Source organism: Leuresthes tenuis, unplaced genomic scaffold (genome assembly GCF_036924035.1).
Source record: "Leuresthes tenuis unplaced genomic scaffold, fLeuTen1.0.hap1 SCAF_6, whole genome shotgun sequence".
NCBI classification, from domain to species: Eukaryota; Metazoa; Chordata; class Actinopteri; order Atheriniformes; family Atherinopsidae; genus Leuresthes; species Leuresthes tenuis.
In genome coordinates, this window is record NW_027325360.1 from 17,749,493 (window position 1) to 17,776,804 (window position 27,312).

At 42.8% G+C, this 27,312-nt stretch overlaps 1 protein-coding gene across 1 annotated transcript; it reads right to left on the reverse strand.

Moving 5' to 3' along the window:
* Window positions 1-784: 784 nt before the first annotated feature.
* coro1ca (coronin, actin binding protein, 1Ca) lies at window positions 785-26,799 on the reverse strand. Its single transcript, XM_072387953.1, has 11 exons — window positions 26,671-26,799; window positions 19,337-19,533; window positions 8,095-8,217; window positions 6,478-6,607; window positions 6,130-6,311; window positions 5,320-5,439; window positions 5,029-5,133; window positions 4,784-4,929; window positions 4,518-4,575; window positions 4,148-4,390; window positions 785-3,472 (listed from the first exon to the last, which is right to left on the reverse strand). The coding sequence occupies exons 2-11, from the start codon at window positions 19,529-19,531 to the stop codon at window positions 3,353-3,355; spliced, it is 1,422 nt and encodes a 473-aa protein (XP_072244054.1). The 5' UTR covers window positions 19,532-19,533; window positions 26,671-26,799; the 3' UTR covers window positions 785-3,352.
* Between the last annotated feature and the right edge of the window lie 513 nt (window positions 26,800-27,312).

Below are 27,312 nucleotides of genomic sequence, written 5' to 3' on the forward strand. Positions count from 1 at the left end.
CATTTAGCTGCAAAGAGAGAATAGTCTTTGTTAAACAGCGTCTTAACGACCATCACAGCTCTTCAAATAACCCTGTGAATGTGGGAGGTGCTCCAAAGCACTGGATGCGTACTTGGATGCATTCGTTGGATAAAATACAGAAACAGGACTACAGAAAAAAATAAAAAATAATGAACAGCAGAATTGGCTGATTTAGTTTAGTTAAGTACTTTTGATCATACGCCTTACAAGGCACACTTGTTGCTGGCGATCGCAGAAAGATGGCAATAATTACCAAATATAAGGTTAAATTTTCCAGGGCAAAGACTGAATTCACAGTGATAAGGCTGCAAATGTTAAGACGCCTTTACAAACCAAAGGCAAGCACGATTTGATCTCGTCTTGGGTCTTTACCGTTCAGCCGAAGCCTTGAAACCACTCACTCTGTGCTGTGTGAACGCTCACTTTAAATGAAGCAGTGCACTTCAATTTTAAAATCTCACACACGCCCGACTGCTGGAAACACCCAGTACGCAGACAAAAGTGTGTTGATGCACAGGCAAAAAATAGTCCACCCTCTTCTTCTATATGAGCAGCGCTTTCTTCAAATCCACAGTGCCCAGCTGTGCAGAGAAATTAAACCACAACTTTTAAAGCATATCGAAACCCAGTTCATACTTCAGAGAAACGGCTGTATGAGGAGTCAGAAAAAGGCCCAGACAGGCCAGTGCTGATAAACAGCTGGTGTTATGCAGCCATCATATGCGACACAAACACAGAAGACACTCAAAATCACTGCAACGAGTTCGTTTTAAAAATTCTTTATTAATTTTCTTATAATCAATGTTTGATACTTGAAGCAAGAATAATGAACAAAAATGCTGAGCAGACCTCCACGAGGCGTTCGTCCTGGTTGGTTTTTGTTTCTCGATTTTCGTGTGGAGCAGAGGTTCTGCTTTTCTTATGATACATTATGGCAAGGTGCAAGGAACACAAACAGGGGAACATTTAAAACCCATCACCCATACAAACACCCTCTTCAGCACAACCACAAAACTGAAAAAAGATAGCCGGTCATGTTATTTACATGGCGTTCACCCAGTTTTCTCGACCTTAATTACAAACGTACATCTATCCTTCAACTGCACAGCTCTTCAACCTACATTGTCCCTTTGGATCGCTATCGACTACTTATTCAGCTCTCGTTCCAACAACGCTATAAAATAAAAAAAGAAAAATCTCGAGCGGTGGTCTGAAACACAAAATACGGCAGTATAATCCGTGTCAGACTTTGCGCTCGGTAGATTTCCTGTCACCATTATTCCACAACTCACTGCTCAAAGTGCATCAAGGTCACGCCGTCTTACATGGCCGTACATTCAGCCGACAGATTATTGGTTATACATCCATTTCTAAAGATGTTATTATACCCGTACCAAGGTGGAAAGTTTCAGTGGCTCAATGCTCCTAATGAACTCTGACCAATAATGCTGCCTGATGTACTGTAGCATGGAGCGGCAGGACTTCATGGTGGCATTCAGCCTGGTGACAAACAGACCTTTAGGAACAGCGTGTTAGTACAAAGTATAGCACCTCAACGTGACTTTACATCCAGGCATCTCTACTCTTCCATTTACTACACAAACTACTCACAGAACAGTCCCCAATACAAACTTCCAGGGTCACCTCTATGGCACTTTCAGGTCTTTACAGTGGTAACAATTAATGAAGGCAAACAATAGACTGAACCATTACCCGTCTCAGCTTCCCACTGGGAAACGAATCTAAAAACGTCAAAAAAATAGAGTTTTTACTGGATCATAACAGAGATAGGACGATAAAATGGTTCCTGTATGCGTGTTAACTATACTGATTCGGGGAGATGAGAGAAATAAAATTAAAAAAAAGAATTAAGATGTGGAAGTGCTAAGAGGGATATAAGCACAGCTGGAACAAGAAACAGGCTAAAATTAACAGAGAAGTGGCGTCTCTACTATGTGTTGCTTCCAAATTAGAGGGCAGGTGTTGAACTTTCTACCGAATCAACTTACTAACAACTCTCTAAACAGCAACATCCATAATGGTGGGTACCGAAAAAAGCCAAAGATACGATCTATATATATTCAGACATCTTAGGTCTTTCAGCTCTATCGGGAACAGCGTCTGTAGGAATCTCCAACTTTGTCACAAGATAGTTTAAAATAGTCAAGTTGCTGTTGTATGGACCGCTTTTCAAAACCGGGGCAGCGTATGATGCAAAGAAAAAGAAAAACACAAAAGGCCTACTGCACGTGCCAGTTAAGCCCACAGATAAACGCCGAGGTTGGTGACGGCACCTCTCAAAAATATAAAATATCCGCATGATGATGTTTCCACGTGCAGCACATAAAATGTCCCAACGACCGACCGTCACCGAGTCACTACAGTAGAGTGTCTACACAAAGTTCTTCTCCCCTCAGCCCATGAGATTAGTGGAATGTCATTTTCTTCAGTAAGTGCAGAGTGCATGTTAATGAAGCAAGGTGGAAAGGTATGCATGTCTACGTGGAATATCGTCTCCACAGTCGGGATGACAGGAAGCGACAGACGAAAGAAAGAAAAAAAAAAGAAGAAGCTGGAATCGATGCGTGCGGCTTCAGCACAGACGGCAAGAATTCATTTATGCCATGACTAAGCGTCTGGTGCCGACTGTGGCAAACAGGAATGCTCGTCTTTCACTGTGGAATTTCAAATGTCACTCTTCTTTCGTGCTAAATCTACTTTGTTTATTTTGACTTCATAGTGCATAAGCAATGAACCCCCCCCCCCCCCCCCCCTCCTCACATAAACAGTCTTCTGCACTGAGTTTTCACCGTCTGCGTTCTGAACATTCTCACCGAGAGAGGAAATACTGTTAAGGAGGCGTAAACAAAAGTCTAGATTTGGCAACATTTTCATTTTGGGATATGCTAACATGAAACACTGACACCTACTAAAAAATATATAGATATACCGACGTAAATGGGGACTTTGCTGTTGACAAATGGTTGGGTTTTTGTTTCCTGGTCGTTCTAAAACGAGAAATAAGACTTAAGACCTGTTTATAGAAATAGGCAAATTAAAAAGGCTGCCACAGAATAAAATGAATCGAGTCCTTTGTCATCAAAAAGCAAATGTACTTGCTGCTAAATTTACCACATGTCCTTCTTATTCCACCTGTGTTAAACTGAGGGTTGGGGGCTGGCTAAGAAGAAGTTCATCTGGAATGTTGCTAGGGATCGTTGCTCGGCAGGACTCAGACCAAACACTGTCATTAAGGTAGGCAGTGACCGTTGCCGCCCACCCCCCAGACAATGGAACGTCCTGAATTGTAGCGGGATGGGGCAAAGGGTCCTTAAATGTCAACTTTGGACATTTGCTCTTCAAGTTTGATGATTCGCTTCTCCTGACTGCTGATCAGGTCCTTGAGAGATTTGATTTCTTTCAAGATCTCCTCCATCTTCGCTTCAGATTTCTGAGAGAGAGAGAGAGAAAAGAGACAAGTGGAACTTTTTGGTTATCCTTTTTATATCAAAAATGCTGTCAAAGTTCCCCTGCTACAAACTATCAAATATGAGGAAGATCTCAATAGCACATGAGGCAAATCCTTCATCAACTATGAAACCAAGACATTTGACCGAGTGCATTGTAACCTAGTTCTCTGAGGGTTAACATTTTCAACAGTGGTGCACAGAGAGCTGTGATTACAGGGCAGAACTGCAGGGAATCATGTGGGCTGGGTCACAGGCGGGTGGATGCGTTGCGGGTGAGGTACAGCAGCCGCCCAGACCGGCAGTGGACCCCTTACTTTGTGGGTCTCGGAGTGGGATGAGCAACATATACCAACCACTTAATGAAGACAGCCAGTTATGTGTCTGCCCCTGAGAACCTGCTACAAACAGATGAGGCTCGCGGTGAGGAGCTATGCTGACAGACCTCAGTTCTCTGATGTTGTATGTCCACATTTAGTTGGTTTTTTTAAATGTCTCACTTTTAGGTCGTTAATAAAGGTGAACCAATATTAACCTTACCCAACCACTGCAAAAATGCCTACAATTCATTAGTTTACTCTTCATTTCCCAGGTCTGCAGGGTTGGATTGACTGTAAAATTAATTCTAACATTTATCCGAGTCTCTGGGAAATACTCACAATTGATGGAGTTGGGGAGGCAGGCTTGTTGGCAGGGCTTGAGTTCTCCGCGTTCTTGGTAACCTTGCTGTCCAAAATGTTCTTTTTGACCACCTTAAATTCACGGTTTTTGCCCGGGACGTAGCCATTCTTGAGGGAGATGAGGATGGGGTCTCCATTCTTGCCCTCAAACCATTCCTCAGCCTCCAGGGCATGGTCCGGTCCGGCCGTGTCTGGGTACAAGTCGTCCTGGAACAGGTCCGACTAAGAGGGCGGGACAAAGCAACAAGCCGTGAGGCAAAGCTAATGACCACAAGGCAACACGAGGCCTCATTACGAACAAACGTGGCAGAGGTATAATGCAAAGTGGCCACTTAGGATGGGGACTCACCTTTCGAGGTACAGTCATCACAATAGGCTCACACTTTCTTTCATGCAGTTTATAGAACCTGACAACACACAAATACACACCCCTTATTTACAGTTCAGTCAGTGATTCGTTCAACAGGGACAGTTTCATGTGAATGATTGTGACTTGGTTACAGTCTGCCTCCTGGTGGTGAAGCCTCGAAGGGATTCAGTATTACATGCGAGTGACTAAAGTCAAAACTCAAATCATGTGTCAGATGGGAGGATTAAGCACCCAACTCAACTCACCTTGCAATTTCGCACTTATTGACATCGAGGCCCCTCTTGGGCATGTAGCCCATGCCCCTCTGGGGCTCCTTGGTGACAAAGGTGTTGAGGAAGTGAACATATGGAGCTTCATCTGTGATTTCAAAGTAGCGGATGCTGCTGTCACCCTGCCGAGAAAGTAGGCCGTCTTACATTTCTGCTTTCATTTATTCATATTAAATATTGCTCAATAGTTTTGACAACTGGGTGCTTAAATAGAAACACACCTTCCCGCAGAGATAAACAACATTGGTGTCTGGGTCATAGAAGGGCAAGAGCACTCCATTGCTGGTGTCCATCTCATTAACAGTTATGGCCTCATCCATATTTTGCTAAAAAGGAAAGGAAAGATGAATCAGAGCTCAGCATATTTCAAAGTCTCACATTTTAAAAAGGCACGGTATGGAGTTTGAAGCTTTTCATGTGGGTTAGCAGTAGAAAACAAAAGCCAGTATTCAGATTGGAGGCGATTCTAAATCCAATTATGTGGAGCAGTCGGCACTTATGGAGCAACTTACTGGGTTCCAGAGAGCCAGCTGTCTCTCACTCATGCGACTGAAACCGGTGGTGAGGACGTTGCCATCGGAGAGGAAAATGGCCCTCATGGGTCGTGCCCCCTCGTGTGCCTTCTCCTTCTCCTGTGACAGACAAGTGTGCAGGAATAAGCACTTCTTGAACATGAACGGTTTTCATTTTCCAAGATTATTCGACAAAGAGATAAAAGATGTAAAAATAAGCAGTTGTGGCGAGGGAGCACCGGGAGAAAAACTGACAAGATTTGGTTGCGAAAGGAACCACTTCACTCATTCAGCCACCATGAGCGATGGCAGGGCCTCGTCTTAGATCGGGCTCATTTCTCTCAAGAAATGAAGCAGCTCCTGGAGCAGGAGTCCGTGCTGGACCCAGCTCTGTCTCCCTAAGTAGTTCAGGAGTTCAAACTGGAGCTCTGTACAGGTCTGGATGTCTATCTTAGAGCAGTTTTCTCTCTTCTACATTGTTTGAACATTGGCTCTTTGCTGGTTAAAGCCTGACACTAATCATATGTAAGGCATGTTCATACACGACTCCTGCAATATTTTAACCAAAAGTTGCACAACAACTGTTGTTGCTGCTGGGATGGTCACCATTTCAGATTTCTGGTAGGGGTTTTCATACGAGCAATAGTTGCAAATCTAGTTCTTTGTGATGGCAAAGCTTAGTGTCATGCTTTAGGACATGTCTTTAAAAAGGAATAAAGCTACAGAACCAACAGCAAAAAAAAAAACACTTCTCCAAACAGCTGATACAAAAGTACTAAAAGAAAATGTGTCCTATGGGAAACTGCTCACAGCAACAATGGTCTCCTTGCGGGGGTCGATGACACGGATGGTCTTGTCCTTGCAGGCGGTGCAGATAAGGCTACCGTTGCGGTTCCAGGAGACGTTGTAAATGACATCAGGATGCATTTCGTCCAGACTGATCATGGCCTCACCGGTGCCCACGTTCCAGATGATTATCTGGTTGTCACAACCTGGCAACACATGGAGGTAAAGGTGAGCTGGTCAGCAGCACATCAAACTTAAATCAAAAGAATCCATCTTAAAAGCAGCTGAATGACATTCAATTTGAGCTTCAAGTTCTTGTGTTTAAACGAAGGCACAGCTGGGTAGATTTCAGCACGCAGCCTGGGCTCGCACCTGCACTAAGAAGGACATTGCGTGCTGTTGGATGCCATGTGATGATGCCAACACGCTTCGAGTGGCCCTCCAGCACCACCACTGGTTCAGACATGGAAGTGATGAGGCCATTCTCAGGAATCTGCCAGACCTATGGAGGACAAAATGTGTCTGAAAGTCAGGACTGATCGGAAAACCTGCTTTTAATTGACAGCTTTATGTCCAGGTTTTCACTGCGTTTGCCGTCAAGCACAAGACAGTAAGTGACTTCACTGTCTACCACATACAGTCAGTCAATGATAGAGGAAAAACAGGAGGTATAAATCTATTTGTAAAGACAGATGCGTAGGAGAACAAAGAATAGATCCAAGACAGAGGAGGGAAGTCCTACACACTGTTCTCACTTGCAGATTAAATTTAATGGAGGCGTTTTGGTACTAGCAAGCTTTTTTTTTTTTTTTTAACCGTCTGTCAGTGCAGTACACAAAGAAACCTGATGGGGGCAGCAGTGACTAAGACTTGTTCACATATTACCAAGTGAAAGGATGTACAGTCATTCTAAAGAAAATACAGTTAGGTTTATTATCACAACAACAGGTACATTACAAAAAAAAGAAGCACTTTTAGATTTGAGAATACAAAGCGATGATTGTTGAGTTATTGAAAATTAAAAGCTCATGTGTGTTGTGATGTTTGTTCCATTTTCTTGATAAATTCATTAAATTGGATTAATTATGGTCCATCTCTATATTCTAGACGGACGCGTTGCTACATAACGATGAAAGTGACTGTGTTGATCCGACTATCCAACGCCTCAGTCAACAAGGCTCATCCTAAACTTTTAAAAATCACCCATAAAAGGTCAATGATTAAACAAGTACTGCAAATAAAACTTTTCATTTGTGAACATTCAACCTGCGTATGGCTGTATTCCCTTTAGATTTAATTAGGAAAAACTTTGAATAATAATCAACTCACATCAACAGTAACACAGGTTATAATACAGTCAGTTGGGTTGAGGCTTAGCGTGTACCTCATGCTGTGTCAATGAAAGCCCAGTTTTCCCATCATTGTACATATCCCCAATGGTGTGTTGTGTGCACCAGTTAAACCGACCGCTCCTTCCTTCTCTAAACTAAACATTACCTTAAAAAAGGGGAACATCAAATGCTATAAAAAGGGAAAAAAAAAAGCAGAACCATCAATGGTTCCTCTCTCTTCATGCTTATAACTCTGTAAACATGTAATAAATATAGCATTGATTCAACGGGAAGTTTGGGCTTTCAGGTAAGGAAATGGCATTTAAAAGAAAAAAAGAAAAGAATCTGCCTTTCACAGCCCAAATAAGGACACGTGGAGGAAACTGCAACTACACTCAAAAAAAAAAAAAAAAAAAAAGTCAGTGACCTCAGCTCAATAAACAGCTAAATCATTCCCCAGCTCTGATGTCTACAACACGTATTTGAGCCTAATCTTATCCAAAGGGTGAGGCCTGGAACCATCCCTGGGTTACAACCGCCTCGGCTCTCGCAATAGCGGCAAGTACTCTCTTGTCGCTTATTTCAAGAATGCACACTGCCGTTTTCTTCCTCAAGCAAGAGGTCTTACTTCCCGTGCAATGGGTGAAGCAAACCTTACCATCACTGTGCAGTCCTCGGAGCCGCTGGCGATGACCTGGTCGTTGTGTGGGCACCACTCGATGTCTAGCACGGGACCCGTGTGGCCACATACTGTGGGGTAGGATTTGTCAATGCGTCCCGACTGCAAAGACAAAGATCGACAACACAATAAAAGATTAGTCTTAGCTTTGTCCACGTTTTGAAATGAGACTACTGCAGTATAATCCCAACCCCCACCGACAAATAGAGACAGTTTTTCCTCACAGTACATAACATTAAACAAGTAATACTGTATCTAATCTGCTGACTGGGAGGTATCCACCACAAGTGAAAAATAAAAATACAACAAATATCTGGAACCCTGTTAGCTATATTCACCCCAGCTTCACCCCAGCTGCATGCACCACATGTGCATTTCTGAACTGCTACGTCACAGCTTCAGGTGAGCTATCCTTCTAATGTCTGAGACACACTGGAAGTGTTTGTTTTCTTGCTAATATGATGATTAACAACTTTTTTTTTTGGAAACCAATTCCAGAGACCCAAAAATGAGGCATCGCGCCATAAATCTAGATGTGGCAGCATGTGGCTGAAACCCACGCGTTCCACAGCCGGTGAACGTGCTCGACGTTTAACACGCACAACCGACGTGAAGCCATCCTAAAAGCAGGGGGAGAACACTTTTACCATCAAGGATACAGACTTATTGAGTTGTGAAGCTGTTAAAGACGTTAGAGCCGCAGCATCAACTCTTTGCAAGCGCTTCAACTCAGAAGCTAGATCAGATTGAAGCTGACGACTTATATTTTAATCAATAAGTAAGTACCTGTGTGGTTAAACATGGCGTGTATGTGGCAATATGTTCTTAAATATTGCTGCTTTGTAAACCATGTGAGCACATTGGATTTTATCTCAATACGGTGACATGTCTTTCACAATAATTCAATTACTGCATGATGAGTTAGTAATGCGATTATTGTGATGAGCCCATTTCCAGATTAGCTCAAGTCTCTGTTGAATAGTCAAGCAAATAGTTCAGAAATGCACAGCGATGTGAAAGCATCTTAAGCCGACCCTCTTTGATTTACATTTGTGGTCTTGGGCAACAATTCTCCTTTCAAATGGCTGCTTTCTTCAGTCCAGTCCCTACACATGAGCAGTTTCAGATCAAATCTTATTTTTGTTACATCACAAAGCACTGAACTATGAATCAATTCAAGCACAAAAAAACCCCCAAAAAACAAAACACTCAACTCAAAGAAAGAAACCGTTTCTACAGAGCAGCAACTCAAAGACTACATTTTATATTGGATCTTTAGGCACTTCATTACTAGCAGCCTGTCACTAAGAAGCATCATGTGTTCCGTTTCTTTATATCTCACCATGGTGTGCAGTGTGTTCTTAGAATTTGAGGAAACTGGACAAATGGAGGATAAAAGAAGACCAAAGAAAACTATCTCCAGAAAATTAACAGCATCTAAAAATAAAAAAAGGCAACAAAACTAAACAAATCCAGCAAAGGCCTGACACAGGACATGTGAGATGCATCTGGACCTTCAGTTGATCCAGGCTGGCTGTCAAGAAGCCAGGAAGAAGGAAAACAGGAAGAAAAGGCTGAGCTATGTCAAATGACACAAGAAGTGGACTGAAAATCAGTGACAGCAGGTCTTATGGAGGGAAGAATCCTCCCCAGATCTCAGCATTACTGAAGCAGCCCGGGATCATCTTGACAGAACAGAACAAAAGGCAGCCAACATCCAAAGAAGAGCTTTGAAATATTATTTGAGAAGCCTGGAGAACTATTCCTGAAGACAACCTGAAGAAATGACAATATAGCTGGTGTAAGAGAATCCAGACTGTGCTGAAGAATACAAGTAGTACCAAATATTGACTTACAAGTACATCAGAATCATAAAAACCATGTTTTATATAGCCTCATATATTCCACTGTCATTTATATTTACATGTTTCCAATGTGCGGTGGCTCCAAACCTCTGGACAGTACCATCACTTCATAGAAAATGCACATAAGCCACGTTTACATTGATTGGAGATGAATCTAAACCAATGTTGTCAAAATGTGGCGGCATTGACTACAGGCACCAAACACCTGAAGTGAGTGTTAACCTTTGTTCTTTGAAAGTTTTTCCAGACTTTACCCATTTCCAATCAACGTTTCTAATGCAAAATGAATGGCAGGATATCCCAGTCCACTAAAAAACAAACAAACAAAAAAATCTCTAACCCAACCAGCACGGTTGAAATTGTAAAATATCTACTCTTATGTGGCCGTTTAAAATAAATTAAAAAAAAAACAAGTGCACAAAGAAGAACAAACCTAAATGCCAGAAGCTTGAGAACCATCAACCTTGGTTGCTCACTCCATTGCCCAGCCAAAACACAGGCTTACTGTTGCTACACAGACGCAAAGTGAGATTAGATTTAGCTCCTATTAGACCTCCCGTAGTAATTAAGAAAAGTTACAAGTAGTGACAGCATACAGTAGATGCATGCCAACTGACTCTTAGACTTCCATTTAAATCAGTAACCCTAAATCAAGCAATAAACTGTTCCCTTTACATAATCTACTTACACAAGACTAAAAACACTGGAAATGAGTTGACATGTGCACGCATAGATGGCCTCGGGTTTTACTGAGCACTTAAAAAAAACCTCTGACCCTTATGAGCTCGCAGACTGAACAAACTATCTCCATGTGGTGTGTTGACTTAGCAAACCTGCCCTGTAGTGTCTTGGGTGTCTGAGACACACCCTAGTCTGTGTTGACTCCAACTACCACCACAGGGCCAAATCCATGATGTCATCTCCTGTGAAGTCCTGCTGCAACAGTCCCATTTCAAAGGAGAAGTTTGCCGGTTTCAAAAACATTCCGGTACCGAGAGTCAGAGAGGGGAAGGTGTCGTTTGACAGCTGCCGATTTATCACCAGGCGACATGTGCATCATGTCACGCTCAGCAGCGGCAGACGCTTTGGTTTTGGGGTGAGCTTAGAGACATTTTGTTTTGTTTAACTTGGTTGTGGACTACAACAATAAGGGCGGGAAAGCCTTAGCTACCAGGAAGCAAGTGGTCAGCAAAAAGAAGAAAGAAAAAAGTCCCCTGAAATAAGCGTATAATACCAAACATTAATAGTTCTGTAATGACATAATGACCATTTTGTGCCACAGTGACATTGAATGCAGCAGTGTTTGTCCTTTCACTGGAACAGGCTGCTGTGTCGTCTGACAGTCTATTTGATAGTATTGCGTCCCACTATTTCAGTGACTTGCAGTTATTTTAAACATGCCAGAAGAATATGAGCCGTGTGCCTCATCAGTGACGGGACTAAAGCTGCAGTGTAATGCCGTCTGTATCCATGATAAACAACTATGTGCTAAAGGATTTACGCTGAACATCTGTCTGAAGATTAAATTTAGGTGTGTGGTGAAAAATGGCCCCCGGACCATCTGAGGCTCACCGCCTCCTTTAGGCAGAACACTGACAAAACGAGAACTTTTAGTCACGTCCAGTGAAGCTTTCTTAAAGCACCACTGTCCTACTGACGCCTGCCTGGTACTGATCAGGTGTGCACAAGTTTGTTTTGTTCACATTATGCGTATTCTCAACGTAATTAGGTTTATGATTTTTATCCAAAGCAACTTACAGGTAGGCAGTTAAGGTAAGGTTGTCTTGCCTGAGGACCCCTTAATTATGAAGCCTTAAAGTCTCAAAATTAATAAAGTTACCCGATGCGACTCCAGGCCATTGGCACACCCTCAAAAGCATTGCATAGAGCCTGACTAACAAAGATTTGTACTTTCTGAAGTGTCCTCTTTGCTAGCATCCATTTCTTGTTTGAACTAGAACTGCCTTGAAGCTGTATGCGTCCACCAATAAATATCAAGTTCTAGATGTTCTGAGAGGGGGAAACGACCTAAAATCAAAACGGCTCAGTGCCAGCGATGGCAAAACGCCTGCGAGTGGCTTCTTCTCCCACTGGAGCTCCTCCTCCTGTTTCTATGCTATGGGCTACAACGGCAAACCAACATCACTCCTTTAGTGGAGTGAAACGGCAAGTCAGCACAGAGTTAAGGCAGCGCGAGTGTCAAAGTTCAGACTGGGTGTGCGATTTGACGCCACAAACCAAAGCATTTGCTAAAAGTGATGATAAAAATGACAGCTGCACGGAACAGTGTGATCCATCTGGTGTGCGACTGCACCACAAATGGTTTTCCTTTCTTCTGACACTTCATGGGAAAATGCAGAAAAAAAAATGAAGAAATCCCCCCCACCCCCCCACAGGTCCTTCAGCTTTTCATTTAATCTAGTTTAAAAATACCAGTGAGCACATAATGGATAAAGAGGGCTCTCTTTTGACAATGAAATTTCCATGACAGTAAACAACTGAAAATTTCATTTGGCGAGTCAACAGTATACCCAGCATGCATCACACACACACACACACACACACCTTTGAGTACATCTGCAATCAGATGATTGAATAAAACATCAATGAATGCAAAATTATTAGAATTTCTGTCCAGCGACAAACTTATTTATGACTCAAAGAAAAAGTGCAGGGATCCCAGGTTATGGGCTCCATGCCACAGAAGTCTGGACTGATGCAAATATGCAAACATGCACACTAGAAAATGGGGGCTGTAGTCAACTGGACACACACACACCCCAACTCCACTTATTGTCTACATTCAAGAGTATGTTGGAATGAACTCAGAGTGTGTGGACATGTAAGCTGTGGAAGAAAACATAAACACACCCTGAAATCTGGCCCAATCCAGAGTTCACAATATGTACACACTATTGTCAACAGGAATCACCATCCAGTATGAGATAAGATAAGATATGAGCCAATTATCCATCATTTCAATTACAAGGAAGACGTGATATCTGTGCACAACCATTTCCTTGCCTAAAAATGTATATTATATCGAATTAAAAAGGGTTTCTGTCCACGATTTCCTGCAGGCAGCAGGAACAGGATGCAAAGCAGGAAGGAAATAAGACTCATGACCAGGTGTTTCAACAGAAATAGTGTAAACAAGTCCGACAAAGACCAAACCGATCACAGAGATAGGCGGCGGAGAATTGTCCGATTCTTACAGGGATTACAACACACCATTTGAACATCAACACTGCGGATCCTGTTCAGTCAAGTTCAACAGTTTGCAGATCCACAAAAATTAAAAGCATTGCGTTTGAGTATTTCAACACCGCTCAACCAGTTCTAACATGGAGGACAGCGACTTCAATTCCAGTGCATACACTCGCACGTTTCTTCTAAGGTCGATACCCTAAGAGAAGAAAGTAACTCCCTGCGATACATAAACTGTGCACAAACAATGGATCAAAGTGGACACAACGCCTCGGGTCCAGCCGAACACATGATGATGATGATGTGACGGTGGCAGAAATTAAAAGGGTACAAGATGAAACGAGTTCCTTCAGCTTAAATGCTAAACTGTGCACATATCTAATGTTTGAGCTTTGGGTGAGGTTTAAGGAGACAGAGCGTTTCTGGTTTAATCAGATTCTGTCCATCCCGAGGCAAAAGAAACAAAAAAACTGATGTAAAAAGAGCTGCTTTTTTTTGGGACATTTGGCAGTATTTATATAGATTTATACTTTGGAGTATTTACAAAAAAAAAAAGATGGAACTCTGGAGCACGGGTGGAGAGCTGAGGCCCATCTAAATCTAGTTGAGCGCACACGTGATTCGACCTCAAATCACATTAACAGCGTTAAGGTTTGAGAGCCATGTTAAATGGCTTGTTAAGAGTCAGATCACGGTTAGACTAACAATAACTAGTTCTTTCCCCTGTCATGCAAATGTGCTTTATATTCCGTCACCAGTTTTTAGTAACCAGCCCAAGGTAAATGATGACATGTGCTCTTCACGAGTCAGGAAAGGTCTGAAGCTCATCTGAGACGAAGCAGAGGAGGCGTACAGTTAACCAGGGAGCCAGGCGCTCATCGCATTCCACACCTCAGCAGCTGTGGTATGTGTGCAACTAATGAGAGCAAGAAGGCCTCTGGGGTGTCAAATCTAGCCCACGTTGAGGTGTCAATGGCGTTTGTTCTTTAGACTCAGAAGCTCCTCGTTGTGTTTATCAAACACAAACATGTGGATTTTGCCCTGAGCTTGCATTGAAATATGATAACGCTAAATGCTGACAAAGATGAAACGCAGCTCGCAGGGAGTTTGGTCACAATAACCGACGACATTTCCATTTTCGAAAGGTGAAGCAGAAACAAGTGGATAAATCTGACATTAATTAAGCATAATGAGGTCATCAGTAGGTCGCAAACTGAAGGAAGCCAGGGATATTATGAGGGTGAAGAGGAAACTATTACGGTTATTTGCGACACATTTGTTCAATGTTCGTTCAATTTGTCGGACAAACTGTTTTCCAAACGAATCAGAGATGTCGATTAAACTCAAACCCACTGCTGGACGAGACATTTTCCCCAGGAGAGAGACTGTTTAACGTTACGGACATAACCCGAAACCTTTTGAACTTTACAGAGTAAAACGAATAGCTGCACGTGAAATAAACTGAATCTCACTTTATTTTATGCTCATTTCATATAAAATCCATTCCAACGTGACCAATGCAACCAGCAAGGAAATGAACAGCATTTGCTGTAACTGTTATTGAGAATGTACCTAAAATTAGAGAGAAACTGCATTTAAAAAAGCTTAAAAGAGAATCTGTCAGTTTTACTTCAGTAATGAACATGACTGCAACAGTTACTTTGTCCATTCCCTGCTTGCAGGAATCTGAACCTTTTGAGAAAATAAATAAAACAATTTCATCATCATGCCGTCTTTAAACCATTTGCCTGCTGTGCAGAGACAGACAGACAGATTTAGTCAAAACAAACTAAACCAGACAGGCAAGAAAACCATCTCCAAGGCAACCAGTGTATAGGAATAAGGAAATATGGGTTATGTGAAGTAAAAGACAGTATCAGCTTTAAAATTCATTTTCCCCCACACCAAAGGAAAAGATCTACACGCTCAGCCTAACATGTCCTACCTTCCCGACATGTCTATAGCTACACTACATTCCTTTGAGAGGAATGTCTGAGGCCTAGAAAACAACCAGTTGCATAGCAACGCATACAACTGCAGAAAATGAGGCGATGGATACAAAGCACAACACTGAAACATAGAAGAAACAAAAAAAATTTATATTAACGTTCCCTCAAGGCAAGAGAGGACATTCTTCTCATTCACACACGAGCCCTGCACCACTTCCTTTCCTTGCTGCTCAACATGTGATTCACACATGCACGCCACTAAAGGCTCCTCCATGCATACTGTCCAGGGCTGCTCAGGGCTCCGTGGAAATTTCCACTTTTTTTACAAGTCACCGTGTCTGTATGGTTGATGCAAACGGATGACGAAGTACCATCAGAAATCCTGTCCCAGCCGGATTCTTAAGATTTATGAGCCCTCGTAGATAGGGCGGGAACAACGCAAACCGACTGCGCACCTGAGCAATAAATAAGTGAGGAGATTCAGCAAACTCCCCTGAACAGACACGCACCTGAAGACACTGCGGTAAAACCGTGTGCATGGGGTCTAAATAATCTTAGACACCATCTTGAAGCTAATCCAAGACAAGTCTACAGTTTCTTGAAACGTTTGGAAAGTGCTGCTCTGCTTCCATTTTAAGTACACGAGGGTGGAATTCTGAAAACACATTGGTACTGTGTACAAGTGCTCCTGTTCCACAACACAATTATCAAGAGGTCACTACACAAAGAAAAAAAATTAATACATTAAAAAAAAAAAAAACTAATGGCATTATCGATTAGCTTCTGGTTGCTGGTGACAGTGAAAGTTTCAGCACGCTCAGTTCGGAGGAAGCCAAGCTCCAGAGAGAAACAGAAAAGCCTAAAAACAACTCAAACTTTCTCAAAGTCTTTCGCATTGGACAGACGCTTCCTTTGATACTGCATTGTCTCAGCCGAAGAACATCCCCGTTTACACTGCATCATGTTGTCAAAATTATCCTGGGTCGAAATCCACTCAAACTATGACATTTATTAAAATTTTGTTTTAAATGCCCCCCAAAAAATCTGCTCTCCTTCATATTCTTAGCAGCTGTTGGCATGCTTGTGCACCTGCAGACAGTTTGTAAAAAAACAGTCTTATCTCTCCCTCTCTCTATACTTTTAATAAATCAGATGATACAACATGCATATATTAGTTTTGTTTGAAAGAGAAAAATCTCTTCTAGCCCTGGCACACATTATTCAGTCGTCATTATCAGCACAATAAAACAATTATTCAAATGTGTCACATGGATACAGTGAGTGACTTTGTGACCAAGACAGTAGACTTCTACCCATTTCTCTGATCTTGGCCGCTCTTCATACTCCGGCCTATCCCAGAATTCACATGTGTACCGACACTGCACGAGGCAGCCAATGGCAGGGCAGGGAGGAAATGGTCTTGGAAGGCTGTCAGGCAGGGAGCAGTGAATGACCATATATGGTAAAATCTGCAGTCAGCAGGAATGAGCGGCAGAGGCGGCAAAGGCAGAGGTAGCCGAGCAGTATGGAGGCCTTTAAAATGAAAAGTGAGCAAAGTATGAGGAAAGGCCCTGGATATCACGCTCTCAGAGTGCCTGAAAAACCAGAGGGCAGCTCAGTTAGCAGCAAAGCAGCCGTATGTAAGAAATGTGTCACTGTGGACACACCCTAAAGGCAAAGTCCAAGTACAGGATGAATGGAGGAGTGAGGGATTGAATCCAAATTAAAAAAAAAAAAGACAACCCACACATTTGTTCATCCTTTTACTGTGGCAGCACCACACACACTGCTTGGAAAATAAAGGTGATGGCTAAAGGGGAGAAAGAATTTAACACCACCATGCCTGCATGAATCAAAGTCAGATTTCCTGTGAGGGAATACGTATAAAAGCATTTTCTGATCCTTCTTTTCTACTACAGAGCAGGCAGAGAGGAATCACCAGGAATTTTGCAGCAGACACTTGCTTGCTTCTACTTGACTCCCACAACTTCCTTCATATGGAAATTAGGGAATAAATTAGCCGCCGTCCAGCTAAGAACGAGAAAAGGGAGATTGAAAGCATGAGGGAAAGAGGATGACATATGTTTGGCTGGACATCTGATCCCCCCCCCCCTCCATATATCCTTGTCTCCTGACAAGAGAAAGCAACAAAACTCATGGCTGTGCTGAGTCAGGTCAGCTTACCACACTGACCCACATCCCAGTGAGTCACCCCCATCAGTCGACTGCTCATAAAGTGGCTCAGACCGCAGGTTTGGCTACAGATCCACAACAACCTCCGAGTTCTGGAGAATCTCTCCATTTTCAACAAAAAAAAGAAAAAAAAAAAGAAGAGTGAGCCTTTGAGAAACTAAGATGGGAGCAAATGCAAACGCATAATTGGATTCTGTATTAGAATTATTGCTGCATTACTATAACAAAGACCAATGCACAGTTGCCTATAGCTTAATTGTGAAGCGGGAAGGAGCATCATCACACTTTTGTCCCCCCCCCCACCACCACCACAACTATCGTGTGGTTATGACAAAGGACTGCACTGGGAGAAAGAGCAGGACAAAGGCCCCGAGCAGCTGGCTGCCCACAGAGACCTGCGGGAGCACAGTACAGGCAGATGGGTTGGCCGGACAGATGCACCCTGACATTAGGAGTGGGAGAGACATCGAGGGGGGGGGGGTGTGCCTTTGCAAAAAAATAAAGGAAAGAAGCAAACACTAATTTAAATCGTTGTCAGTCATGCTCAATCTGCCAGAAACACTTATTTTCATATGATTTAAGGTATCTCACACCCAAAGATCAGCTCAGTGACACTGATCCACGGCACCGCAGTCTCTGCAGGAACAGACTTGTCCCACTTCCCAGACCTGCACTGCCAGCTGAGGCTAAACTGAGATTTCCAGATGAACTTGCTTTGTCACAAAAACTCACTTGAGACTAGCTTGGTGATCACGGGTGAAAATGGAGGTCACCAGTAAAAGGTGCCGTATAAAAATATGGAATGCCCTTTTTTTTTTTTTTTTTTTTTTTAAAAACAACTTCTCAGTTTGCTCCTTGGTTCCAACAACTCATTAACCATAAGCTGGGAAACTGGTTTAGTGGCAGCACTTTCCAAACTCTCCAGACTCACAAAATGCACAACATAACAAGTCTTTCACAAGACCCCCCCTGTCTGCTCCAGTCTCTCAGTGCACCGACTGTTGAAATGAGAAAAGACTACAGCTGAAGGACTCGTCTGTACTTAAAAAAAAAAAAAAAGGTGCAGTTTATTTCAGTTGTGAGCGTTGAATTTGTTCACGAGATGCATCGATACTGTGCGGGGACATGGCGAGCAGAGGGCAGCTCGCACAAAGATAGGCACACAGAGAGAGAGGGGCAGGAGGAGTGTGAAATCAGCTGAGCTTGCAGCCCACCTCCAGTACAAGCTCTGTGCTGAATGAGGTGCTGAGAACTGTAAGCTGTGCAATGACAAGCCAAAAGATCAGATATCCTCTGCCAGAGCCTTCTCATATGACAAGTGGTGTGCACTAATTACAGACTGAGACGTTCTGTCAACAGCATCGCAGAGCGCTTATGTCGCTCACAGTGTCAGAACCGGCCACTTTGCCACAGCTTGGAGCTGCAAACGGAAATACAAGCGGCAAACAATTCACCACTACCAACCGTGGCATCCAAGGGCTTTCTGTGGAGGGGGGGGGGGACACGGAGGCAGTTCTTTCTATCTGACCTCAGCTGCACTGAAATTGACCTCATTGTGACAGCGGAGTTAGAAACAAAAGGGAGCATCATCTCTCGCACGTTTACAGCAAAGCCGTCATCAGATGCAATTCTGCCCAACCCAAGAGTAAATCTGTAGAGTGATTCCTTATAAGGAGGCAAGGCTAAGGAGACCGTTGGCTTTAGAGCTTTGGCGTAGTTTTTCTTTTGCACATGAGGGTGTGTGAAACAGCTGCTGGTAAACATTAATCCCAGAGTACACAGACATGAGGAGTCAGCAGTACTGCTTGTGCTACGCCAGTGCAAATGGTCATTATTCTTAGTTCAATTTTATATTTCCACACACGTAAGACAAAACATGCTCACACGCCCAGTTTTCTCCACTTACTCGACTTAAAGGCGAGTTCTGCTGCTTTGGCCGAGGACACAAAAGGGCTGCTTATGACACGGCGGCAGTCGTTACACAACACAACACAACAGAAAACTCACCTTGTGAAGAGGGAGAACAAGAAAAGCTCCACCACCGCTGGCCTCAATAATGATGGCGACAAACTTGGGGTTGACTGCACAGAAGGCGCTGTCCCACGTGACCCTTGAAACCCGGATATCATCGTAGCATTGGTCATTCTTCACCGCCTGGCCGAAGACGTGACGGAATTTGCTCTGTCGTACAACTCGTCTCATATCTGCAGAGAGTGGATGGAGGTAAGTCCGACATGTGATGGCAGGGAAATGAATGCTAAGGCATACATGGCTGGAGTTAATAGGTCAGAATTTACGAACAGTGAGAAAATAGCTGGTTTATGGGGAAAAAAAAAATAAAAAAAAAAAAAAAAAAAAAAAAAAAAATCAGACAACTCGAGCGCCTAAGAGATTCCGTCCACAAAATGCTGTAAATATGAAAGAGCAGCCTGCAGATTCATTTTCCAGAACGCGCCGCCTTTGCAGTTGTGTTTGGCTTCCTCCCTTTGCTGGTGGTTTGTAACAAATATTACAACTTCCAAGGGTCTCCATGGAACTCCGATGTCCTGCATCACCAGCACAAGATGCAGACTGCGATTATGGATGGCTTATTTCATCTTGGAAAGTGGATTATGAGGCTAAAGCAGACCGGGACAGCACAAGTTGTTGGACTCACTCTCCGTACTTCTTCTGTTTGGCAAGTTTCTAAACTAATCGCACAGCAGACTTGTTGAGTTACTGGCTGGCTGTGTGTAACCATATATGCTGGTGAACACTTCCAAAAGTGGAACACGTAAAACAAGCGCACTTTTTGTTATCCCATCCACTTCAAAGTGTTTTCACAATACAATCGCGTTCCCGTCCCATCCTCCAATGTGTTTTTTTTTTTTTTGTCGTGTGTGTGGCACAGGAACAGAAAGGGACGCTTCTAGAGGAGGATAGGACATCTAAACAAAAACAGACTGTGGTTGGTTCACTGAAAATCTTCACCAAGACAACAATCTGCTGACAAGAGGGCTTTGGAAAACATCCACATTCAAACCCTTAATTCCCACTGGTCTACTTGCAATAACAGGCCACTTACAAGGATAATGGAAAAGCTGGAGAAATAAAAAAATAAATTTACACCATCCCCAGTGCAGTGTCATGTGTTTTTTCTGCAAACTTCCAACACAAATGATGATCTTTTAAAAAAAAAAAAATTAAATAAATTTAGATAGTTAGCCTTTACATTAACAGATTAAAAACACAGCATGGTTAGAGTACAAACACCTCGATCAGTCTGGGAATTTGCGGGCTTTTAGCCGACTTCTACTAGCTTCCTCTACCGAAGGCTCTCCAGACAGATGCAAATCAATTATTAAACTGAAATGTCATTTACTTGCGACTGTACACGTTTTTCTTATAAAAATGCTAATATTTCATTCAATTTCATAGACACTAAATACACAGCAGGGCTCCAAAGGAACAAACTATCATCACTATTTTTAAGAAGGTATACGGTACCTACATATAGCAAAAAGTAATGCCCGGATTTATATTCATCTGTATTTTTCCAAATAAATATCAAAAGCCAGCTCCTCCTCTTAGTTATACCCTTTTTTTTGTCAAGTTAAGGTACCAATTTTCTTTTAGGGATCAAGGAGGAGTGGTCATCTCGCCCCTCAGCGGCCAGCTGGGTGGCAGCCAGGGTGCTGACTCAGTCAGTTCAATGATTGTACATGTGGCCCCACTTTCTTTACTCCTTTCTGCGTTCTTCAAGTCGCCTTTATTTAAAGGGTCGACACAGAAGCAGGCAGGGAGACTAGCAGCAAAGGGCCGCGGGGCTGACACTTTAACCTGAGCCTGCTGCTACACTGACCTTCAACACCTGTGAGAAAGAAAAAAAAAAGCCTGGTGTTGTGGAAGTTACCTACTGGGAGATTTTTTACTCAATGCCATTTAGTCATCCGAGTGACATAAATCCCCCTCCTTTCTATCAGTCCCCAAATAAAACCTTCCAATATAGATCGAAAAAGAAAGCAACATCTGCCAAAAACACTGTTTGCATCTCTGATAACTAGCACCAAACAACAAATAATCCAACGTCTTAAAAAATAAGAAATGCGGTAAAGAGCAGGATGAAAAGGAAGGTGGCGATGCAGGATTTAGGCCATTTCATGTTCACTGTTGGTCACTCAACCGTGAAGGGTTTCCATCACATATCTACCTCACACTCTGTGCCGACTGCTGCCTTCCATTAAACCAAGGGGAAATTGTTCTGCTCTGACATAATACTGCAAAACAGCCCGAGAGCGGAAACAAGAGAAAAGGGCAGCTTATCGAGAGCTCATGGTTAGCCAGCGTGGCACCATGCCATCCTTTTAACATCTGTTATTACAGTGAAAACAAACATTTTCAGTCACTTGATCCAAGCTGCATCTCAGTAACTCGATACAAATACTTGAAGGGGACCACTTTCCAAGACAACACACACGTCTCCTTTGACTCTGCATAACCAAGTCAAAAAAAAAAAGATTCCTAAAGAAAAACAAACATTTACCCTTTGGAGCATAAAAAGGTGCATTTTTACAGCACCGGCTCGGTGACATTAATGCTGCCTACACCTGCCACATCAAATCATGTTCACACATGCCGATTAAAAACATGGACCACCTCATTCTGTCGACAGCAATTTGCACTTCATCTGCCTTCTCCTTGACAGGGCGCACGTACTTCATTCCAAATACCATTATTGCCCCAACCTGATTAAGATGCAGCAGTTGTGATTTAGTAACCTTGTTGCCATTACATCACATGCAACTTATTTTTACATTTTCTACCCTTTATGGCTCAGTTAGACCCCAAAGACGATGGGTTGTCCTGGACAACGGACCCCCATAACAAGGAAAGGCAGTATGCTTTTGGCAAGGAGACCTTTTAGAGGGTTTTCAGCTTTTCCTCTTTGTTCGGGCAGAAAAACAAACAAAAGGATGCAACATAACATGAAAATCCCAGCCACAAATCAGGATAAGCTGACAATAGTAAGGGAGGGGCAGCAGAATTATGCCTACATGAACTGTTTCGACATAACTCCAACATTGCTGGGGGCCTTAAACTGAAATAAAATCCCAACATGACTCCTGTTCATACCTTTTCTCATTTGTGAAATTCACCACAAACCGAAATCCGTCTCACCTGAACCCATTTTGACTTGGAAAAATGCCCAACCCAAATGTTTAGATCTGCATTTCCCCTCAGTTGTTGGTTCTTTTCAGCCACATGTCATGTGGCAGGGCACAGACAAGGTCACTCACTAATGGCCGTGCAAAGCAGATAACGCTCTCCTGACACCAAGAGGTTAAAGTTCTTTTTACACTGGCAAACAAGAACAACCCCGCAAACATTTAGCTTTAAAAGAGCAACGGGAAAGCTTTCGGATTGCATCAAATGACTCTGCAGTAGTCGGGGTACTCATCGATTCCTGCTCTATTCGCCATAGATGGGAGCACAAGCCTTGGGTGTACGCACTACATTTCAGTGAGGGTGCTGCACTTGTGGGTGGCAAAGGTTTGTCCCCTGGGAGGTAGTAATAGTAGAACCCAACTTTTGTTGTCACAGTTGTATCATATGGCAGAAATCTGGGAGAGAACAGAGTGCATGCACTGCTATTAAACTTTAGTTAGAAACGGTCGGAGTGATTTCAAACCCCCTCTACACATGAGTGATGTTGCCTCAGCACTCTCGACAGAGTGGCTCTCCTTTGGCTTTTGTCACAAAGACGCCACCTAAATCCCCTTCCTGGAACCAAGGCCACGCACCACTATTGTAATCAGATTCCAGCTACATTCCAGCGATCTTCCCAACAATGAGATAAGGTTCCAGTTTTTCCACCTCTACCCAATCCTGAGTGACCAGGCGACATACAGTGTAATTCTTAAATGCTATTTGAAGGCAACACGGCACGCGCAGGGCCCTTGAGCCTATCCTCACTGTCATAGGCCGAGAGGCTGGATACACACTGGGCAGGGTGCCAGTTCCTCAAATACTTTGCTCAGACATATACAAAGAAAGAAGAAAAAAAGCCTGTTCTTACAGTCACTCCAACTTCCTCATTCCAAAACAGGAAAAACTGACGCTTTGGGGTCAGATATAAGAAACATGTGCCAGAAAAGGTCTGTACTTTTATGTGACACTGACAGCGCTTTAAGCTGTGCCCCCAGATAAAAACCCCTCTCCAAACTCTGCTACTTTCTTCACTGAGAGACTTAAGAACAAATCTCAAAAATCCTTATCCCGACTTAACAAGGATCCCTTTAAAGAAAGACAAAATTAATCAAAACAAGAAAAGCTCCAGTTTTTTTTTAAATTAGCGTGGATACCGAGTTACAATGGTATCAAAAACTATTCAAATAGAAGGTCTAAGATCTGTTCAAGTTCTTTTTTTAAGCCATTGTTGTCAGCAGACAATCCACGGGCCTAAAGAGGAGCAGACCAAAGCCAAAACCGACTTGCTGTTCAAATTAAAAAAGAAAAAAAAAAAAAGAAGACTTTAAAGAGCACAAAGCAGTCGCCTCCTCTTCCTGGCCAGCTACTCCCACCTCCCCCAAAGAGTAATGCACAAAACACAGCTCCACTTCAGCAGATGTCGTCAGTTGTGCTGCAAAGGAGCACTCTGGGAAATGGTGTTATCCTGCATGCACCTGCTGGCGTTTCACAATTAAAGAAAAGATGTCCCAACAACTACAGAAGAGACCGAACGTCATCTGTGACCGAGTTTTGACCAAATGCACAAGGGAGAGGAACCATTTAGCGCATCTTATACAAGAGAACATACAAGGACGATGTGGAGATTAAAATTGATTACTATTAAGATGCATATACTCTTATTTTCTTTTTTTTTTTATTCCCTTCAACACTGGAATGTTTTCATAATCAGATTTAATCATGTATGCATCCAAAAAAAAAAAACTAAAAGAAAAAACTTCTGTTAGTGGATTATCTGTCCGTTTTCTACCGCGTAAACAATTAGTGGCACAGATTTAGACATGTGATCCTCTTCATCTACCGTGCTGATCCAAACAGACTAATATACTAAGCAGGTGGTTGTTAATGAGATGTTTCTTTCCACCTGCCCTGTAAACAAAAAAGAAGACTTTTCAGGCCAGCTTGTTTTTTTTGTTTTTTTTTTTTTTTGGGGGGGGGGGGGGGGCAACAAACAACTGATGTAAATCTAAAATCCAGAGTTCAAGTTTTTTGTGAGTCAGGCATAAAGTTGAGTTGGAGAAAGAGGAACTGAGACAACATCTTACCCCGACAGGCCTGGACAATAACTGAAAAGGTATGTCAGACATGTTGAAAGAGTGCAAGCTTCGAAAGAACAGATTTAATCAGTTTTTAAATCATGTCACAATACGTGAAATCTTTTTGTATCGTGTACGCATCCCAACAACGTATCAAACGTAATCGTCATGTGACTCAGTATGTTGAAAAAAAAAAAAAAAATTTCATTCAAAGTCACCACAGCCCATCATCTGCTTCAGCTGATTGGAACAAACACTCCCTCACATCTTATGCGCAGTTTCCCTGTGCTTCCGGACTCATTTCCTCAGTCCATCAAGCCACAGGAAGGCAGGCCAAACACTTGTGAGGCCCCCTTTTTTTTTTTTTTTTTACTGCAGCACAACATGCAGAGGATGATGCATCTGGAATGGTTAACAAATCCAAACACAGCTGTACTACTGTTGACCCCAGGGTGCTCTTTCAGTCTTCACCTGCTTTGCAGCCCACAGCAAGCCTTGCTGAGGGAAACCTCTACAGCTAATAACATATGGGAACCGTGTAACCTAGTTCACCACAGGGGTCAGATATGTAAGACACGCTGCCCTCTTAGCACACTAACCACAGTCATTACAAGTCAAACAAACCCATTGTCACGAACGAGCAAATGAAGCCGCGGTGGCGTTCGGAAGGGACTACACAGAGGACAATTTGGGACCTCATCCAACACTACTACTTGACTGATTTATTACTGCTAAGTGAGTCATCTTCCTACAACACTAAGCTGTGGATCAGTTTCCAATGATGCCATTGGTTTTTGAAAAAGTGCATCATCTTTGGTCCAAACAGACCAAATGTAAAAAAAATTAATTAAATTAAGAAAGAAAAAAAAAGGCAAGTTAATAGTTTCAGCAACATAACGGAAGAATTAGTTGCTTCCCTCCTGATTTATGAACTCAACTGAGCTCAGGTTTCTGATAGACAATGTAATGAAGTTAAAAGATCTCTGCTTGAAACCTTGCTTATGAAGTATCCTATAGTCTCATAAATCCACTCATTAATGAGAACATCCATTTCAATTACAACAAATGTGGTCCAGCAGGGGGACGGTATGACTGTTGGGGGGGAATTGAATGCCTTGGAATAAGTCAGGAAATAATGAAATTTATCTCGATTTGTCCAGAGGATTATTAGACTAGATCTTTACTTCTTCTTACCGAGGGTGAAGTGGTTTCAGAACAAAGTACCATGAAATAGAGTCCCACCCGCCCCCATTTCTAATCAGGAATCCACCAAGACGCAGCTACACATTTCTGTTTGCCCTCATTGATTAGAACTACCATTTGCGGATTCTGGGCGATTTCATACCAACAATCCACAATTCTCCACGTGTTATGACCAAGGAAGGAGAGCCGGTGGACGCAATAATCTGTGCAACTGGGAAATGCACCGTGAAATCAGTGGCTGCCTCGCTGTTATGACCCCCCCCTTTCCCCATTATCCTTCATACGACTGTGTTAGTAGGTCAGGTCTGAGCCCCGCATCTGGATGATTATGGAAAATATTCCATTTCTACCACAGGATACAATTTACGGTCTGTGAAACTGAAAGAGTTAAACATTGGATATTTTACTGTGTGGACGCTATTGTTCAGCTTGAGGAGAATGCCAGGGGCCAGGGCGCGGTTGTGCTGACTGCACCTCCGTCTATGTGGATCTATCGTTTTGGAGATAAGTTTTCCTGTCGCACTACGGTTAGCCACCCCACCCCGCTCAATAACGTACAACAGCACATTTTATCTCGCTGGGATGTCCGCGAAACCCACCAGTCACTAGGAGGAAGAGAAGCTTTCACTTGAAAACTACATTTTCGTTGGTGATCGATTGGAAACTTCAACGCTGCCAGTTTACTACCACTAAAGGCTAAAGCTAGCTGAGAAACTGTTCGTATTCTACAGAGTATCCCGAATCATTTTAGCTAGCGCATGCACTTTCCTGTCTGGACTGCTGTGGTTAGGTGGACAATCGAAGACCATTACTAAGATTGTAAGACAGAAAAACAGACAAAAAGGTTGTATATAGCCCGAATCGTTTGTTGCCTACCTTCTAAGAAGAAAATAAAAGTATTCCCGAAAACCGAATGATAGAACACAGCCCAAAGCGTATCCCAATTGATTTCTCCCTCTGCCGGAGTCGCTGCTGCGCTGACACAAGCGGCTCTGTGTGCTCTTTCCCCTCTCTGCCTGAAGCCCCGCCCACTCTTGTTTAAACAACTATGTTTGGATCGGCTCCTCTTGACTGACAGTTCCAATAGCCAATTAGAGGGAAATTACGGAGAAGGGAGCGGAGTTTACGGTTCCTTTCTTCAGGTTCCCACTTACCGTAAATTATCATTAATTGTATCATGAAAGCATTTTCATCCTTCATCTGTCGTTATTGTCCTTTTCTTTATCTAATTTCGACAAGGCCATTGTTAATAATTGTGATGATTATTATGATTTACAATCGTATCAGTTAGGAAAGTACCATTTGACAATTAATGAATTAATAAACTAGGATTCTTGGTTCTCTGCCTATCAAATACATTTTAACATCTCATTTGACAGCGTTTAGGCTCAGCCTCGTGATCCATGAGGATTTTCAATACGACTAAGGTGATGCAGAAATAATTACATAGTGTGGCTTCCTCTACGCATGTCCATCTGTGAGTCTGAATGGCATTAAACAGATGGATATAAAACGTAA

Coding starts and splice junctions, on each gene's coding strand:
- coro1ca (XM_072387953.1), bottom strand. CDS start 19,531: ATGAGACGAGTTGTACGACAGAGCAAATTCCGTCACGTCTTCGGCCAG. Junction 6,608..8,094: donor CCGAGGACTGCACAGTGATG/GTAAGGTTTGCT, acceptor TGTCCTCCATAG/GTCTGGCAGATTCCTGAGAA. Junction 5,440..6,129: donor GCAAGGAGACCATTGTTGCT/GTGAGCAGTTTC, acceptor TGTCTGTCACAG/GAGAAGGAGAAGGCACACGA.